The sequence below is a fragment of the Dipodomys spectabilis genome, unplaced genomic scaffold (genome assembly GCF_019054845.1).
Source record: "Dipodomys spectabilis isolate Male_0828 unplaced genomic scaffold, ASM1905484v1 ptg000095l, whole genome shotgun sequence".
Lineage (NCBI taxonomy): Eukaryota > Metazoa > Chordata > Mammalia > Rodentia > Heteromyidae > Dipodomys > Dipodomys spectabilis.
The window spans coordinates 7655073-7674684 of record NW_024870772.1 but is presented as its reverse complement, the minus strand read 5'-3'; the positions used below and the strand labels follow the sequence as shown (position 1 = coordinate 7674684).

General features: G+C 38.6%; 1 protein-coding gene across 4 annotated transcripts in view; it reads right to left on the bottom strand.

Annotated features, from left to right (window-relative positions):
* Pcdh9 (protocadherin 9) overlaps nucleotides 1-18668 on the bottom strand; it is an 886374-nt gene extending 867706 nt beyond the window's left edge. For 3 of the 4 annotated variants that reach the window (XM_042685823.1, XM_042685824.1, XM_042685826.1), the window contains exons 1-2: nucleotides 18085-18644; nucleotides 13582-16752 (exon numbers count right to left, since the gene is read on the bottom strand). In XM_042685823.1, coding sequence (XP_042541757.1) covers nucleotides 13582-16617 — 3036 coding nt within the window. In that variant the 5' untranslated portion in view covers nucleotides 16618-16752; nucleotides 18085-18644. Of the gene's footprint in view, nucleotides 1-13581; nucleotides 16753-18084 lie in introns of all 4 variants that reach the window. The other variant, XM_042685825.1, reaches the window with a different exon arrangement.
* Nucleotides 18669-19612: the final 944 nt, after the last annotated feature.

Genomic DNA, 19612 nt, shown 5'->3' with positions numbered 1-19612 from the left:
TTATCTATGTATTAATGAATTATGTAGCATGTCTTTGGTTGAATTTTTAAATTTGAATATTAAATTTTTAAATAATATTAATTAAATCCATAGAATACAAATCTTAGATAAATGTCAATCCATTAAGGAAAATATAAAAAATAAGATGGTTCAATAAGACTGGATATTTTCTTTTACCAAAATATATTGAAGGTTAGATATTTTCTATTTGTCAAGAGTTCATCCAAATAAGTATTTAGAAGTCAGAAAAAACCCTTCACATTGCCAAGTGAGAAAATTCAGTTAACCATGTTCCTCAAGGGGAAGAAATGAAAGTACAGTGTAGGAAATAGATATTTCTATAAGGGTTAAGTGAAGGAAACTCCAATGCAGTTCAGGCAGAAGATGGTTTATCGTGAAAGAGAGACCAAACTGCCAACTGCACAAGATAGAGCCTGAAGGAGCAAGAAGAGAAGAAATAAGAGGGAGGGGACTGTGAATGGGTGGGATTGTATAGAGAAAGCCAGGAGGAGTGGTCACAGAGGATGTGGAAATGATCTTAGAGTCTGGGGAGTCTCTCACTGTCTAAAGGAGGCATGACCTGAGCCATTCAGGAAGTGACCTCAGCGGACAAAGAAACCTCAGAGTCTAGAGTGCTTTGCTGACTCACAGTCAGGTGACTGACAGTCAGTTTCAGGAAGATGATACATGCAGTCTTTCATAAAGAGGAAGGGGGCAGTCCTAATAATTTTCTTGCAAAGTAAGGTTCTGATCATTGAAAAGGAATTGATACAGACTTACTGGAACTCTCCATTAAGAGCTATCATTAACATTGAAATAAAGCGGGATCATACTATTATAGCTAAGGGCACTATATGTTACTTGATGCTAGGAAGAATGCTGTATGTTTGACAAAAAAGAAATCCTTGCCGGGCGCAGGTGGCTCATGCCTGTAATCCTAGCTAGTCAGGAGGCTGCGGTTGCAGTTCAAAGCCAGCCCAGGCAGGAACGTCCGTGAGACTATGATCTCCAATTAATCACCAGAAAACCGGAAGTGGTGCTGTGGCTCAAGCGGTAGAATGCTAGCCTTGAGCTGAAGAGTTGAGGGAGAGCACCCAGGCCCAGAGTTCAAGACCCATACAGAGAAGAAGAATGGAAGAAGAAGAAGAAAGAGGAAGAAGAAGAAGTAGAAGAAATGAATCCAAAACCTTCAAGTCTTGTTTTTGCCAGATACAGTGTATAACTGAGTTTTTGCCAGATACAGTGTATAACTGGTTATTCAGCTTACGTGCTTCCATGTTTTCCTACATAGCAAGAATAAGTAGAAGTTATTGAATATCTACTGTATGTCATACTCTAAGTCATGAATTAATTCCATGAGGTCTGTGTCCGTCCAGATATTGTGCCTGCATTGTTTAGTAGGTCAAATCCATACAATTGAAAACACATCTTTTTTTTTTTTCTTTTTATTGGGGGGGGGGGGGGAGGAACTCTGGGCCTGGGCACTGTCCCTCAGCTCTTCAGCTCAAGGCTAGCACTCTACCACTTTAAGCCACCGCACCACTTCCGACTTTTTTCTTTTTGCTTATGTGGTGCTGAGGAATCGAACCCAGAGCCTCAGGCATGCTAGGCGAGCGCTCTACCACTAAAGTCATCTTCTCAGCCAGTGAAAATACATCTTAGTGTAAAATAAAAAGCCAAAGACAATCTCTGCTACTTTGTCCTATTTAATCTGATTGGCTAAACTTCAGAATCACAAAGAATAAACATTCTTTCAATTTGTTTGGTTTTCAAGTCCTTTCTTCTTACTAGTTTTTGTCTTAAATGAAAATAAAACTAAAATTAAAGGCCAATCCAAAACAATTGATATACAGTGTGATGGGAGGAAATGTAAACACTATGTTAAAAATTATGTGTTTGTGTGTATGTGTTTTACAATATCAGTCCAATAAATTCTATTAAAGTTTGACTATATATTATTTTTTGATTGGTAAAAATTGAATTGGTTACAAACACCAACTACATTCTGCTCTAAGTTCAAATCAACAATTTTATCTTGATAAAATTTCAAGTATTTCCAAGAAAGGAAATGATTTTGCTCCCAGGATGTTAATTAAAGGTGTTGTTATATATTGTTATTTTTTCATATTTTTAGATCTCATTAATGTTTCTGTTATCCACATGCTTGAATATTGTAAACTTCCATATTCAGGCATTAAAAATAACTTGTGAAGAAATGCTTATTATTTTACAATGAGGAAAAATACAAAAAACTTTTGGATATTATCCTTCTACTATCTATTTGATAAATCCCAGAAATATGAACCATATACTCCAAGGAATGTTAATAGTTTGATTACACAGTAGATGTCATTACTTCAACAGGGATGCTTTCTAGTCTATGGAATAATTGAAAGCAAGAACCAGCAGGTTTCAAATGACTCCAGCTGTGCTAAGTACTGACTGTGCAACAGATTTGCTCTCTTATATGTTGTTTTGTAATAGGAGTGATGCATAAGGTGAAAATCCCCAGATGGTAGGGCTCCTATGGGGAATCAACAAGGAACTCAATCAACAACGAATAATAAAAAGAATAGAATATTTTTAAAAATGTAATGTAAAACTGAAATAGGTAAAATTCTCAAAGTTAAACACAATAAAATCATGTAACCACAGGACAATAGGTACAAATATCAAATGTGCTGTATTATCATGTTGTTACTAAACTTCACATAACACTTTAGTAACCAGAAAAATATAAATTAGATAGGTAGATAGATATAGATAGTGTTTTAAACCAAAATCAGACTAATGTAAATGCAAGTGCCTAACTTATGAAAAGGTAAATTTGGAACTCAAATTAGAAAAAAAACCAAAAATATAAAAGAAATCAACACTCATTAACCCAACATGGGTACTTTTGTCAGGGGCAAATGGTTCTCCTTAGACAAAAGAGAGGAAGAACTTTCCTTAAATATCTGAGTAACATCAGGCAGATAGGAAAATGTACAGGTTCACTCTCAAAAAACCTATGAAGAAGGCATGACTAGATACCTTTAACAGACAGAACAAACAAGAACCGACAAACATCTCCACCATCTGAGCAATGTTACCCTGCTTTGACATAGTAGTTCATCAAGTCATTTTTGTTAGTCAAACTGTTTCTCATAGTCTCTGTTCCTTCCGCTGGAAACGAATTTAAATAGGTCAGATAATTTCAAAGGCACATTTGAATCCTGGGAATGCAAAACTGTTCTGAGTTCCATTAGAGACTAAATATATCTTTCTAAAATTTAATACAGAATCCAGACACTGCATTAATCACTATTCAATTATATTTTTCATTTCCTTTTATAGATTTTATACTGGATTCTAGTGTACTCTCTGCATGCCAAATAGTCTGAGAGGGGAAATTTTATATGATACTTGTTTTTTTCCAAAATATATGTCTATCAGTTGTATATCAAAATGAACTCTTGATTACCAGTACAAGTATCTAAGTATTCAGAGATTTTGCTAAAAGTTTTTGATAAGGATGTTTGGTAAAGAAGGAAGCTAATCCTTTATTAATCTCACCTCTGTCCTTCTGCAAGCAAGCCAATATTTTAAAAAGTAGTAAGATTGGTAGACAGAGTGGTGTATGAAATAGTAGACATAGTGGCAATTAGAAGAAAAGCAGAAATGACAAATACCATTAAGGGGTGGAAAAATCTATGTTGAACTAGACTACAAATGTCTTCTTTGTGTGTTTATTAGATTAAGTCATTGGAAAATAAAATGAATAGGTAAAATTTAATTCTAAAATCAGCTGATTTTTCAAGTTAAATCAGCATTCACTACATTTACTGATTGCTAAGTTCCCTCTTCTCAGCATTGTTACAAGCTGCATGTTGGAAATACAACGATATGTTAGATACATTTTCATCTGTATTCTTCTAACTAGTGTTATTTGACTCTTCTGAACTAGCATTTAAGACAGAAAGATCATCGAGGAATAGGTTCATGTTTTGAGCAATCTTGACTATTTGCCTGAAGATAACCCTGTATCTGCTGGCAAGGATAGGCAGTCCTGCCAATAACAGATGGTCCTACCAGAATAGTTTAAGCCCCGAGGACTGCAGTGTCCAGTATCATCCAGAAGTCAATAACCCTTAGCTAGAGCAGAATTTAATTGTCTAAATAGAGACTCTAGGTGTTGAAATGCTTTTGCTTAATAATTACCATGTTTAAAAATCAATGAGAGGATTCAACGTATTTTCATGCCACTGCTTGACAGAAGATCTTACTGTCAAAATCAAGAATGAAAGCGAGTCCATGTCACACTAAAATATCCTGAGATTGTGTCTGTTTCAACACACTGTAGCAGAATTTTCATACTGATTTCAATGTGAGTCAAGGAAAAATGTTTTCACATAAATTCTGCTTTATTTTCAATTGCAAAATTGAATAGGTTGAGTTGTAATATTCTTCAATTGTATGTCTAAAAATTATTCCTTAATTTGGCAAGATACAACTTTGAAAAACACACATTTAAAAATAACATATATAGATGTATATAGATATAGATAAATATAAAGTGAATTTTTTCCCTACATCTAGCACAAAAGAATGCATTCTAGGTCTTGTATGACACTTCGTGTGTCTTCAATCTATTCTTGCATGCCATCCACACATATAAGATCTACATATGTGAACTTCATGATTTTAAAAACACAGAGAAGAAATTGGATATATACCAAATCATACAAATGAATATTGTCTAGCTAGTAAAGGACAAGAAGCAGAGCAAATCAAAGTTGCCAGTTCACAGGTGTCCCCAGCTGACACACACAGGAAGGCTTAGTGGTATTTCAGAATGCCAAGGTGAAAATTTGTTCAATGACATGAATGTATAACACAGAAGGGTACCAACTCACAACTCAGAACTCACTCCATTTTGTCACCATTTGTCACTTGCACCTTCGACAGCAAGTTTCCTGCAGAATCCTATGTAACTGTGTATTTGAACATCCGCAGCATGCTGCTGCTACAGCACACAAGCACAGCCTAGCTGCATCCTCCGAATTATAGAAACACACCAGTATTATTTTTTTCTCTCTCGCTCAGAAAAGATCTACTAGAGAAATTCTGTCAGCAGAAGAAGGCATTTTCTCCCTCTAAAAGCTACAGCTTCATTTCATAAATCCTGTGTGTTTCTATTTGTCTTCACAGTGTGGTTTGTTTAATGAGGGAAAATAAAACCTTTATTCTTTGAAATGGGGCGGCTATGACCTTACAGCCCCACCAAAAAAACAAACAGAAAAACAACAAAACTATTTTGTTTTCAAAATCAATTCCTTATGATGACTCATAAGCAGCTACTGTTTCTACTATTAGATAAATATGGATTATGGTTTTTTTCCGTGTGGAAAAAAGTATAAAATTCATTAAAATTATTTAAAATGAACTTAGCTATTTCCACCGATTTGTGTGTAACAGGGTCAGTCAGAGATATTAAGCTTTAAAAAAAATGAAAGCTTAGGCCTTTACTGAAGACTCACAGAAGGTAACTGTGTCTGAAATTAAGTCCTGTGCTACAAATACACACTATCTACAAATGAAGCAAAGAGGAATTCTAAAAATAGTCTGAGAAATGATAAATGTAAATTCCTATGAGGAAAAAGGGCTTAGTACCCAATCATCTTCATTATAGCAATGTTATGTAGTCCGATAGCTTCCTAAGGTTTTCATCTGGTTAATGTTCAGAAAAGAGTTGTGATACAATTGAGTTTCCTCTCAGGAAAGGTGTAGCCAGATAATGAACATCAGAGGTTACCACAAGCAAACCCATAGCATCTATCTTTAGAATCAGCAAGGAACAAATCTGTCCATTGTAAGACATATGTTTAAGATTTCTATTCTTTTAGATACATTGAATGGTTTTATATTTGGAAAAAAAACAAGCAAGACTAATTCCCTAGGCTATAAATCGCTATAATGTGGAGAGAAACATGTTAGAGTTGTATTACAAAGCCTTTACTTCGTATTTAATAGGCACCTGCAATACCAGCATTATACAAAGCTCTCTACTTTGCAAATCTTTAAAACCCCACTTAATTTTCAGCACTGATTTCCTGCAATCTAAGAGCTTATGAAGGGTTCACTGTGTTCATACAGATCTATGCAAAATGTGCCAGAGCTTCCTTGTCTGTGATGGCATTCATTTGGAGGTGAATCCCAAATTTCTATCACTGGCATGCTTATTTCCGACTAAAATAAATATTCTCAGGATGAAAGCTGAAGATTAGGAGGACAAAAAAAGGAGGCAAAGTAACTAGCACTGGGAGAGATATATGCAAATACCAGCTCAATGACAATTCTTCATACCATTCATAATGGAAGCTTAAAGATCCAAATACTCTGGACCCCATTAGTTTCTCAATACCCTGAAAGGGATTAGAGAGTTTCTTAATCAACAGCTAAGACTGTGAAGAAAGTTTGGAAATTGGATATCAGCAAGGCTGTGTAATACTAAAATGTAGAGATAGATACACAAACAGTCAAAGCATGCTAAATACAAGACACTATATGAAGGAGATAAAATAGAATACATCTCAATTCTTCCTTACAGTTCATGTTAAAATGAAAGGTGCTAAAATCCTCCCAAGAAGAGGTAGGTTTCCTGTATGCCTCCTTAAATACTGCAACAATTAGTACAAAATTACTAGAGGAATTCACTCAAATATGCCTGAATAATCTTGATTGTAATCACAAGTTCACCACCCCTAGTAATATGTGATCTCCATCCATAATTTTTAATGCAAAAATGTACTTATTTTATATATATGCATAAATAGATCTTTAATAAGTGATCATGAGTTGTGAATTTCTTAAAGCTATACGTTATGCTTCAGAAAATTCTGACACTATTCTTGTGGACATGAGACAAAATGTTTATGGGACAAAATATAAGTGAGAGGAGGTTAATTATAGATTTTTCCAGTTTACTTGTTAGAGAACTATTGTTTAACTTACATAGGAATTTCAGTTTTAATGAATCATGTCCTAGGGGAAAAGGTATATAAAGAAAAGGCAAAAAGTCATACAGGTTAGTATATATCTTTAAATTTTCTATCTTGCTAATGATTGACAGTGCCAAAGATTTGTATCAAAGAAAGGCAAATAAGCATGTATTCCTTTCTGAATGAAATGTTTGACATTTTTAACAGTTTTCTGAAAGAACTGATGAAATCTTAAATAGAGGAGTATATCTCCTTATGTGCCTGAGAGACCATATTCTGAACTACATTTGCATTTACATCTACAGCATAGTACAAATGTGTGTCTGTGGGGGAAAGAGAGTTCATTTATACAAAGGTCATGAGATACTAGCATCATTATTTTGAATGTCTGACTCTACTTGATTCATTTCCTAAAACTCTCACTATTGTTAGCCCTTGATAGAATCATATTTTTGAAAGTATATAACTTGGGGCTAAGGGTTCAGAAATGTTCAAGTCTACAAAGAACATTAATTGCGACATTATGTGTTATGAAAGTGAAAAACAAAACTAAATCCACAGATCTTACTTACTAGTGAAGTTAAATGTTTAGTAACTTATTTGCTAACATTATCAAGAATCTAATTCATAGTTTGAATAAAGAATCCTGTTCATGCAAATACAAGACTAAATTTAGATAAGTCTTACTCTGAGGATTTTTAAATGAAAGTAATAAGACAATACATTTGGTTTGATTTTTTTCAATTGTACACCATTTAAGCATCTACCACCAGCAAAGTCAAACTTTGAAGTATTAAACTGGAACATGTACACATTCTACTTGGCCTAGAGACTATGTAAACATACCAACTAGATAGATAAACCAACATAAACACTCTAGTTTTTGACACTTGGTAATGACTGAATTCCCTCAACTAAAACAATAAAAAAAACACAATAAAAATAACGAACAAAATTGAAAAATCTAATAAAAGTAATTGAAAAAATGTTAGAAGAAAATACGATTGAAAAGTGCCACTTTCTATAGTGTAAAACAATGCAGCAGGAATAAGATCTCACCGAGAAGCTAAACCTAATAATTTGTGTATAATTTTTAGATATCTTATATGTCAGTACGAAATATTAAACCCCAGGAATCAATATGTCACACTATGAAGAAATTGAGTTCTAACTTTGTGGTTCACATAGAATTTAAATCCTCCATTTTTCTTTACCTATCTTAATTGTTCCTATCAGTGCAAGGTAAGCGATAGCTTGTAATAATAATGAAAATACAAACATAAAACAATGTATTATTACTGACAGAAAATTTCTCTGTAATTTTTTTTTCTTTTTCTTTCCCATACTAAGGAGTAGAATCTGTGGGTCTTGGACATTGTAAACAAGTGCTCTACTGCTGAATTATTTCCCTAGTCGTGAGAAATATTTTTAATATATCCAACTTTTCTATCAAAATATGAAGATGTCAAATCTCAATTAGACACTGAAGTATATCCTCTATCTGTAATTGCAATAAAATTTAGGGCATAAGTGAATGTATAGAATGTTAATTATAGAAATTGATTCTATATTATCAACTGTTTGGGAATTTGCACACATACTTGTGTTCAAAGCAGTTGCAATTTTTCATATTCTATTCTCTTTAAGTTTGTTAGAAACGAGTGCCAGATTATAGCTTGAACTTCATAGGTTTGAGGCATCATGATTGTAAGAGAAAATAGCAAATATTTGTCTAAAAAATCCAAGAAAAAAAGTAGCAATCCTGAATAGTTTGCCAGTCTTTATTTCAAACATTTGAATGAATATCCAAAGAGATACCTTCTTTCTCTTAAGTTTATGACCATAAGACATATACTCAAGGAAAGAGAGTAGAAATTAAAAAAAAAACACAATTCATAACATTGTTAAAATAACTTGAAGTTGAGTCATATTTCATAATGTCTCACCCAAGTTCAACCATCAGAGTAAGTATACACCACAGTTCAGGAGCTGAAAATATTTTAACATTTTTGCTTGACTCACAGTAGTTAACATTTGCTCCCCTCACTTTCAATTGCAGATTTTTTTCTTCCTGACTGTTCTAAATATCAGTGCTGTGACTGCCTCCTGTGTTTTACATGACACAATAACATTTCAGTAGTGATTGTATTAGATTACTGTTAAAAAATAAAAGTAATCATGGATGTAATGTAATGTATCTAGCTGGTTTGAAGAAAAAGCAATTCCCTTTACGGCTGTTAAAGCACATGTACACTCCTGAGTACAATATATACTCACATTTTCAATGTACAAATCTTTCTGTTCATACATAGCTGTGTATATGAGAAACTACCCTAGATTTTAAAAAGTTAGTCAGGATATTTAAGCTCTAAAAGAAACATTCCATTGAGAAAACTAAATACGACTCTTTACCTAAACCAAACTCCTGTGGAACTCTCATAGATTGTATAACTACTTGTAGAACTTGTCAAATGTAAATAGATCACTATTTTTTAACCTTAACATTTTTATTATCACTCCCATCCTGTAAAAAAGCACACTGGGACCAGGAAGATTAATTCCCCAACTGCTGTCAACTGCTGTGTTAGGAAACAGCAATCAACAGCTTACTGTAAAGCCTCCAGCTACAATAAAACGCTTTCAATACGTGGGTGAGAGTTGGGTTGGGCAAAAGCAGGTCTGCTGGATGATATTATGAGAGAGGAAAGGAGCTCAGCTTTCTTGATTCAGTATGCTAAGGCAGGTTCTAAAAGTTTGTTCCCTAGATTAGCAGGATCAATATTATCTAGAAAATGGCTACCAAGGTGCCTTTGTAGGTCTGACTCAATGGTACTGAACCACAACCTCTCTCAGTGACTTCCAATTTTTTGTCTTTTCAGAAGTGTTCCAAGTGGTTCTGGAACATCCCACAATTTGAAAACATGCATTTTAAAATCAGTTCCACAAATAATACCCTAATTTCTCTTCTTGGGAAAATACACCCAAGAATGTTATCATTTAAAACCCTACTGGAGCCGGACTCCCGTGGCTCACGCCTGTAATCCTAGCTACTCAGGATGCTGAGATCTGAGAATCACGGTTTAAAGCCAGCGGCAGGAACATCCATGAGACTCTTATCTCCAATAAACCACTAGAAAACCGGAAGTGGCACTGTGGCTCAAGCGGTAGCACACTTGCCTTGAGCTGAAAAGCGCAGGGACAGTGCCCAAGCCCAAAGTTCAAGCCCCACGACTGACAAAAACAAAAAACAAAAAAAACCCTATTGGAATTGATTATGTTATCATTCTCTCAAACTTATGATGACAAAATTTTCCTTTTTTTTTTTTTTTAGATAAACACATACTGAGAAATAATCTTTTGCTTAAGCTATGGAAATTCTCAATCTGGGAATGCTAAGAACACTCACAGAAGTTTATGGAAAGCAGTTAGTGGAACATGTAGTGATAGATTTGTTATACTGAGTAGAAATAAAAGCTTAAAAAGATAAAGTGCCTGTGAAAAGAGGGGGAATAGTGTGCAATTGTTGGGTACATTCTTTGCAGGTAAATATAAAAAAAAAAAACAAGGAAGAAGTAATCAGACAAAATAGGAATCCCAAGTAGTATGAACCAATCCATAATATAGAAATCAAACATGCATTCAGTGCACAGAAAATACAACTTGGTGGTACTTATGTTTGGCAAACTTACTGAAGATTTTTGGGTTTTACCCAGTATCAATTAAAAACCATAAAATGGAGGTGATCTGACATGGTTTATGAGAATGAAAATATTCACAGATCATAGATTATTTGATAAAGTTCTTTCAAAAGCTGCTGTAACAATAGACTTTACTTTCCAAGTTGTATAGCTTATATAATAGCCACTAGTGGAAATGAAAGAGCTAACCAAGGAAATGATAGATTGTTTCCTTATCTTAACTAAATCAACTTCAGATCATGTCTATAGTTCAGTGGAAACAAAAATTCAAAGAGCAATATATGTGTCATTACAGAAAACAGGCTTTTCCACCCTAAAATCATATGCACTGCTATACCTATTATGAGTACCTCTCCACTTATTTTTAATATTTCTTTTTCTCCAACATCACTGCATTTTTTCTCTTTCAGCACAGAAACTTCTAAAAGGTGCAAAAAAAGCTGTTTTAGTAACTCTTTATCATAATTGTGAATTATGGTTACACTTGGCCATCAAAATGCTTGTTGGAAAGCTGCAGAGTGCCACATGGTCAGAAGAAATATCTAAATTGCACTTCAGTTCCAGTTAGAGAATTACTCAATATCCTACTTCAAGGATTACATCATATCAACAAATATCTTTATGATACACTAGACTTCAAGAAAAAGTCTTGTACATGCTTTGCTGAAATGTACTTAACGTTTATATCACTGCAATAAATACACATATATGTATATATAGGTATATATGTGTGTGTGAGTGTGTGTTTGTGTATAAATATATATATGTTTATATATATATAATTATATAAGTTTAGCTGTTGGGACACAGACAAAGTTGGCATGTACCTAAAAGCTAATATCCAATACACTTAGATGAAAAGAAAGATTTAGGAAGTACAATAGCACATTTCTTTGGAAAAGAGCTTTTATGTGAAAAGCTTTAAATCATATTAGCTTCATCAAGATAGAATATGAATCATAAAATGTTATAAACTTTGTGAAAAACCTTCATATTAAAAATGAGCAGTAATACTTTATTTATTTCCATTAAAATAGCAACTTCTTAATTATAGCCATCTGGTTTTACCAAATCCTTTGCTTGCAATTAACCCTTTAGCAACTAGTGACAATTTCCACATTTTAAAGTACCATCCTCTTTTCAAGTCACAATAAAGTTAACATAGATAAACAAGTTGTCCTTTAACTTCCAGCTTGCATGTGATAACCTCACAGATCATTCCTGGGCTTGAATCTGATTTATTTATTTTACTTCACTTCATCTTGTTTTAAGTGATTTTGTCTTGTGTATTTAAGCTCTAAGCTTTGTGCTTCTAAAATGATCTGTAGATTTTGACATTTCCAATGGTGATTTTACACATATAATTGCAGGCACTATACTTAAGATTCTGGGAATTTATTTGTGATTTGTTATCTAAGCTATTTTCATAAATATCTTATTGCTTTAAAGACTTAAAGTCATCTCAGAAGAATAAATTGATTAGAGATCCTACTATACCACATTGCGGAGGAAGGAGGGAGGGAGGGGAGGAAGCTTAGGATTTTCCAAACTCTCATCAATGACTATCAAGACTATTCTGTGCTTGAATTTTGTTTTACTTAATTTTCTATCTAACAATTGTGAATGGGCCATGACTAGGTTTGGACTCCATCCCAAAATAGTAAGAACCTGGATTAGGAAATCCTAGAAAGTTGGTGTGTTGGGAGCTAACCATAAAAGAGCAAATGAATGAACTTAAATACTAGTGGGTCCAGAACAGCTATCATTAAAATAGAAGGTATCTTTGGCTGTCCTACCATTTTGATCCTTCCCTCCCCCCACTCCCCCTTTTGCTGCTACTATAAGATTGGCCCATTGCCAGCCCAAGCGACATGATACCTTAGTGCCATCTACAGGCTATTATCGACATTCAAATTTTGTGACAACAGACAGGCACCAGTGAAATAAATTAGACAGCACTGCATTTAAATCTTTATTAACAAGGAAGTATTAGACCTAAGAAAAACTAATTCTGGATTTGGTTGAAATATGAGTCTCTCAGCCTCTTAATCCCTCTTCATATGGCGTGTTTCACAGTTTAAAATGAGTTATGACAGATCACTTATGCATTACTAAGATGAGAGAATATTTACAATGGATTCATTCTTTTCTCAATAAATCGGTTATATTAAGAAAATGGTTTTTTTTCTTTTTTTGAAAGTATTTTGCCACGGAAGACACTGAAAATCTATCTGTCAAAGATCCAATTTACTATATTACAGTAAAATAATTTGAAATCAAAGAGATGACCTCCTATATGGCTTAGTTGCAATCTACCAACTATCATTGCTTCATCACTGATTTACATTTAATACTCTACTATCTTGTCTAAAGACATTAAAAAACTCCACACACGTTAACCCCTTTAGTAACCATAGCTCCAATGTAATTGGCATCAGACCTTCAAATGTCACTTACTACTTGAGATTTGAAGGTGACTTATTAGATCAAGAGGTAATATGAAATGTTTGAAGCAGGCAATTTGGAAACCCCAGCAGCAGAATTTGGCCTAGCAGGATTATTTTTCTCTTCTTCTTCTTCTTCCTCAAACATTATCTTGGGACATTTTGAAATAATTTCCTCTTTTCATCTTTTACCATTTGAAGGGAATTGGAGGTTAAATAATTCTCAGAACTGGGAAATTTCAAAGCTGTGCTAAAAATTCTTGACTGAGCCCCAGTGGAATAGAAAGGGGGTCAGGTTGTTTTATTTTTTTTTGTTTTGTTTTTGTTTTTCTTTTTCTTTTCCCCTCTTTTATAACTAAGCTAAAGTTAGACCCAAACAATAGACACACTGGCACGTTAATACTGGTTGACTGGGCACTTGTATGCAGTACTTATAGACCAGTAAAAGTGCTCGTTTACCTGTCTGGTGTGTAAGGGACCCTTTGTCTTGAAGCCTCCTTGAGAACTGCACTCTGAAGCACTGAAGTGGTCTGAACTAGTGGAGGAGCGTTTGGAAAGGGTGTCACAGCCCCCGACAAAGGTGTTGTCCAAAGGGAGCTCCTGAATCACGTGGTGCTTTTTCACCGAAACTGGAGTGTCTGGTTTGAGATGAAAAGCAGGCTGTGGAGAGGCAGATTTGTAGTGCTTGGCCAGGTCAGGGCTGTTAGGTTTGAAGGTGGTTGGAGGTGCTGGACCCCAGTCAAATCTTCCTATACTTTGCTCCTCCAGTTCAGCTGGCAGGCTGATTGTCCCATTGATAGGTTCGTGAACTGCATCTTCAGGTTTGGATTCTTCAATAGTCACAAAGTTCAGAAGGGAGCTCTTGGGAGACTTTCTTTTCTTCCTTTTCTTCTTCTTGCTTTGCTTGTTTTCCTGGTTGGGAGACATCCACTCGGCACCTTGCTTGCTCCTCTGAGCGGCTTTGAACCGCGAGGCATGGCGACAGCGCACTAGAACGGTGACGAAGATCACCACGATCACCACCATGGCTCCGGCGACGATGGCGATCATGATGGTGAGATAGTCCTCGTTTTGGTAGGGTTGACTACTGTCCCCTATGTTCCTGTCCAATGGGGTCTCCATAGTCCTGCGGATCAAGTCGTAGATATAGGAGGCGTTTCCGGCAGTGTCGTTGACGTAGAGAAACACGAGCACGAGTGTGTGCAGAGACTTAGGGTACCCCAGGTCACTGATATTGACCACCAAACGGTGCAAACCCACATCAGTGGGCACTGGCTTTTCTTCCAGAGTGATGTTACCTGTTACTGGATCAATCCGGAATAACCCTTTGTTGTTCCCACTGACGATGGTGTACTTGAGTTCTGCATTCATTCCGGTGTCAATATCCACGGCAAAAACTTCCGCCACCACAGACCCAGGGATGGCGGAGAGGGGCACCAACTTAAAAGAAGTGTTAGATGGTGGAGAAATGACCACCGGGCTGTTGTCATTGACATCCATGACATTGATGGTGACTTTGGCGGTCGAGGACCGAGGTGGCTGCCCTCCATCAGTGGCTTTGACATCAAAAGTGTAAGAACTCTGCTGCTCTCTATCAAAGGAGACATTTGACTTTATGACTCCCGAGTAGGGATCCAACACAAAGTTCTCATTGTCATTTAGAATGGAAAGAGTCACAGCTTTATTCTCTCCAGCATCTGCATCTGTCACTGTGATCACCCCCACAGTACTATACTTTGGCAGATTCTCAGACACGAAAAATTGAAAATGGTTATGAGTAAACTTGGGGCTATTGTCATTCTCATCCAGAACTGTAACTATCACAGCCGCTTGGCTTTGCAGGGGAGGGGTCCCATTGTCCCTGGCAGTTACTGTGAAAATGAATCGTTCTTGCTCCTCTCTGTCAAAGACTCTGGAGGCTGTTAAAACTCCTGTCTTTCGGTCCAGATCAAAGAAGGAGGCATTCGGTCCAAGCTGATAAACAATGTCTGCATTTTTCCCGCTATCGTCATCTGTGGCGCTAATAGTCGTTAAGTATAACCCACGTCGGTTGTTTTCAGAAACTGACAGCTCAATTACAGGCTGGTTGAAAATTGGTGGGTTGTCATTTTCATCTTCAAGCTTAACCCTTACTAGGGCAGTCTGATTCAAACTGGGCTTCCCAGAATCAGAGGCAACGATTTTAAAGCTGAATTCTTTGGTGCCCTCATAGTCCAACAAGGAAGAGGTCTCTAGCAAATACTGGTTGTCATAGACTGCCTTCAAATGAAATGGGACCTCTCTTTCAATAAAACAGATCACTTTGCCATTCACATCGGTGTCCTTATCTGAAACTGTAATGAGGGCAATCTTTGTATTGACAGGATCTTTCTCTGATAAATACACCGTGCCATTGATAGGACTTATAATGTACCTGAGGTCGATGTTGGGAGGGTTATCGTTTACATCAGTGACATTGATGGTAACCGTGGCTCGAGCAGGAGTGGAGCTGCCATCACTGGCTAGCACTGTCACTTTGTGAATGGCTGTCTCTTCTCTGTCTAAGGACCTCTGAACTGTAATCAGCCCAGTAGTGTTATTTAAAGCAAAGAGTCTTTTGGTTGCAGGGGCGACCTGGGCACCAAACACATATCGTATTTCAGCATTGCTCCCAATGTCTGCATCAGTAGCATGGAGCTGAATGACAGAGGTCCCCACAGGAGCATTCTCTGGAATATGCACCTCCACTTGACCCTCTTTAAACACTGGCCGGTTGTCATTTACATCACTTACTGTGACCTGCAGTATGGCTGTGCTGGATTTCTGTGGAGTGCCTCCATCCTCCACTTTGATTTTCATCACATAGGTATCTTTCTGTTCTCTATCCAAGTTTTGCTGAACAATCAATTGTGGCCACTTCTCTCCCTCCGGAGTTTCCACAATATCCAGTCCAAAAACACTCTGCCCATTTAGCAATTCATAATGCTGTACACCATTGAAGCCTGTGTCAGGATCTGTTGCTGATGGAATTGGAAAGCGGCTGTTGATCAAAGTGTTTTCTGGGATGGAAATATTGATGACAGGAGATGGAAACATGGGGGCATTATCATTGGTATCCTTGACAATTATCTTGATTTTGATCAGCCGGAAAAAGTCATTGGGGAGGATCACCACCTCAAGTTCAAAGAAACACTCATTCTCCTCAGCATAAGTAGCTCCAGCACAGAGTTTTTCTCTGTCTATTCTGTTAGAGGTGGTGAAAATTTCCCCAGTGCTGCTGGATACTTTCACCAAAGGGGCATCTCCAGCTTTAGAAACCAGTCTGTAGACAAGGCTGGCACTCGTCCCTGTGGCAGCATTGATGTGAGAAATGTTCAGATCCTTTGGTATGTTTCCTATGGGTACATTTTCAGGCAATTCTTCCCTAATCGTGTAAATAAGTTCTTGAGCTATTGCAGAATCCAGCCTTAAACAGGCAATCAGAGCAGCCAACAGGTAAAAATCCCTCAGGTCCATGATAATGTATTTATGTTCCTTCTCTGGAATTTAGGGTTTAAAGGTTCCCACTGAGGAAGGACGCACAAATGGCAAGTGGAAGTGTGCATGGACTGGAAGCTGCATTACATTTCACCGTTTACTTGGAGACAGCCACTGTCAACACAATTGTACAGACAATATTATTCTTTAGTAAATAAAACCACAGTCACACACACACACACACACACAAAACAATCACACCACGTTTTTTCCATCGGCTATTGGTAAACATGGCAGTTTGCTCTACCACTGTTCACAAGTTAACTCTCGGTTTAAAAACACATAATACCCTCTGCTTGTTGCATTTCTCCAGAAAAAAAATGAAATGACTTACTCTTGCATTAAAAACAGCAGCAGCTGTGCTCACCTGTGTATCCCCATGCTGTTTTATTTTAGGATACTCTTTAATTGAAAACATGCATTTTTGCTCTCCTCTTCCCCTCCCCCACTTACCAACCTCTTGGCCTCTAACCCACCTCCCACAGTTGTTGTAGGTGTAAGTGAAAACCCCTACGTATCTAGATATGGTTCCTGCTAATTGCTTTGTCACATGTCAGATGTGATGTGTTTTGTTTTTTTTTCCTCTGCCACACTGAGTCATCTTTTTTCTATGACTCTCTCTCTCTCTCTCTCTTTCTCTCTCTCTCTCTCTCTCCCTCTCTCTCTCTCTCTCTCTCTCTCTCTCTCTCTCTCTCTGCTCTTCTTCTGTTTCTAATACAGTCTCACTGGGAAAGGGGCATTGGACATAGAGCAGCAGAAGCAGCAGCAGAGGTAATAGTCACTAGCCACTACACATTCTGCTGCTTAAAAGCACAAAACCCGGACTTCAAATTTCTTACTCAAAGCCTGCCGTTCTTTCTCCATATTGCCAAATTATCCTCATTAGGATTGAAAAGCACATGAAAACTTTAAAAAATGATAACGATAATAATAACAATAACAATAACAATATGCAATCCCTTGTCCTAGAAAGGAGAGTGCTGGGATGTTCGTGAAACGCAGCTAACATTCCCAAGTAACCTCACAACATTTTCTACTGAGCATTTAAAAAAAAAAGGAGAAATACACTTCCTCAACCCTGCTCTCTGCTTAAAATATCATTTAACATTGGCCACACGTAAATACTGCAACCCAACAACGCACGTAAAACGGCTTCTGCTCAGATGCCCTCCCTTAACTGCAGTTTAAATGGGTGCAAAGCTCCAGGCAGCTACCTACTTGTGTAGGACTGGTCAGTTCCCAGGCTTAATCTTATCTGCATTAGGCTGCCCAGTAGCTGATGCCCGCGATTAGTTCCAGCAGAGTGATGCAGGTAGGGATGCAGATATAGCTTCAGAAGGTGAGCTCTGCCCCAACTGCCTGCCCAATTACGAACACTCCTCGTCTGCACTGACGACATAGCTCAACACAGAATTTACAATTGTGCATGCGAAACTTTACACTTACGTGAGTTGCCTCAACCTTTCTCCTCTCCGGGTTTGCTGCAGTTAAGCCTGATTTGTTCCAACACATAGAAAGCCATGCATCTGGTAGCACCAGTTTGGGGGAGAATTCATGAAGCAGCCAAACGTTTCCTCCTTGTAAAATGTGTAGCTTCTGGCTGGCAAATTAGCAACTCCCGGAGAACAAATTCACAAATTTGTCGTTAGTCATTCTCTCCAACGTCTGGTCTCCGTTTCACCCACTGGGTCGGGGTGCTTCTGGTATTTCAACGCACACCACCTCCGGGCGCACTTCTTCAGCTCAAGAGTATTTTCCACAGCGTCAGGCATACCATTCCCATCGGATGTCAATACTGCTTAAGTCTCTAACTTCTTTGTAGGAAACGTCAGAGTTGGGGTGATGGTGACACACTGGCAGCTTTCCGGGGTGACAGTGCCCCCGACCAGTTCCTAAGCGGTTATCTGTGGGGTGCTTCAGAGACTCCAAGGAGCTCCTTGCCGTCTCGCATGCTCTCCCTCTCTCCCTTCTCCTCTGTCCCCCCTCTCTCTCTCCCTCTCTCTCTCCTCTCTCCCTCTCTCTCCTCTCTCCTCTCCGCTCTCTGAACTGAATTTCTTGATATAACTCTCAATAAGCCCAGAGGGAGGGCGTGACGGCTCAAGCCACGCCCCCTGGATCCTGATTGGTTCGCATCTTGCGGTGCGGGCGGGCGCACCCGGCGGGAGGGTGGGGGCGCAATACAAGGCTCTGACTGTCTCTCAGCTGCCTGTCCTCAGAGCCCCCCCCCCTCCCCCACCGGCAAACACGAAAACCCGGAGATCTGATCCTGGCCCCCGGAGAGAGCCGGGTTCCGCGACAGGCACTGAGCATGCCCGACAGAGTGCCACCAGGAGGGCGGCGGCGGCGGCGGTGCGAGCCGGGCTGCGAACCGCGGAGCACTGCGGTCCGGCTAACGCGGACGCCGGTGCGCGGCGCGCATTCCAGAGGCGGAGATCGTCGCCGCGGGCAGATTGGGGTCACCCCCCCCCCCCGGTCACACACACACACGGGGACAGCTCGTTTCTGGGTGCACAAGAGACGTTTCTGATTGTTGAAGTGTAGAGGCCGAAATGCACAGATCGGAGAGACGCACAGTCACACCCCCACCCCGCCCCGATCGGCGGAGACACCCCCGCCGGCGGACCCTCGGCTGGCCGCGCGCACACTGACGCGTGCGCGGGGCCGGGACCGCGGAGAGAAGGGCGCCCGGGGCGGATGGTCCAGGTGGGGCAGCTGATTTCATTTCATTTTATTATAAATATATATTTTTATATGTATATATATATTTCCAAGAAGATGAGAGAACACTAATCTGGACATTTCCTACGTGCAGGGCCGTGGACTTTGCCTGGAGGTGGGGAAAGTTGCGGCTTCTAGGATCGCCGATGGCAGCCGCGGGGCGAGGTGCCGGATCTGGGGCGCCCCAGCCGGCCCGCCGGGAACCCCAGGCTGCCCTGCCCGCTCCGCACGCGCTGCCACAGCCCGCCGCGGCAAC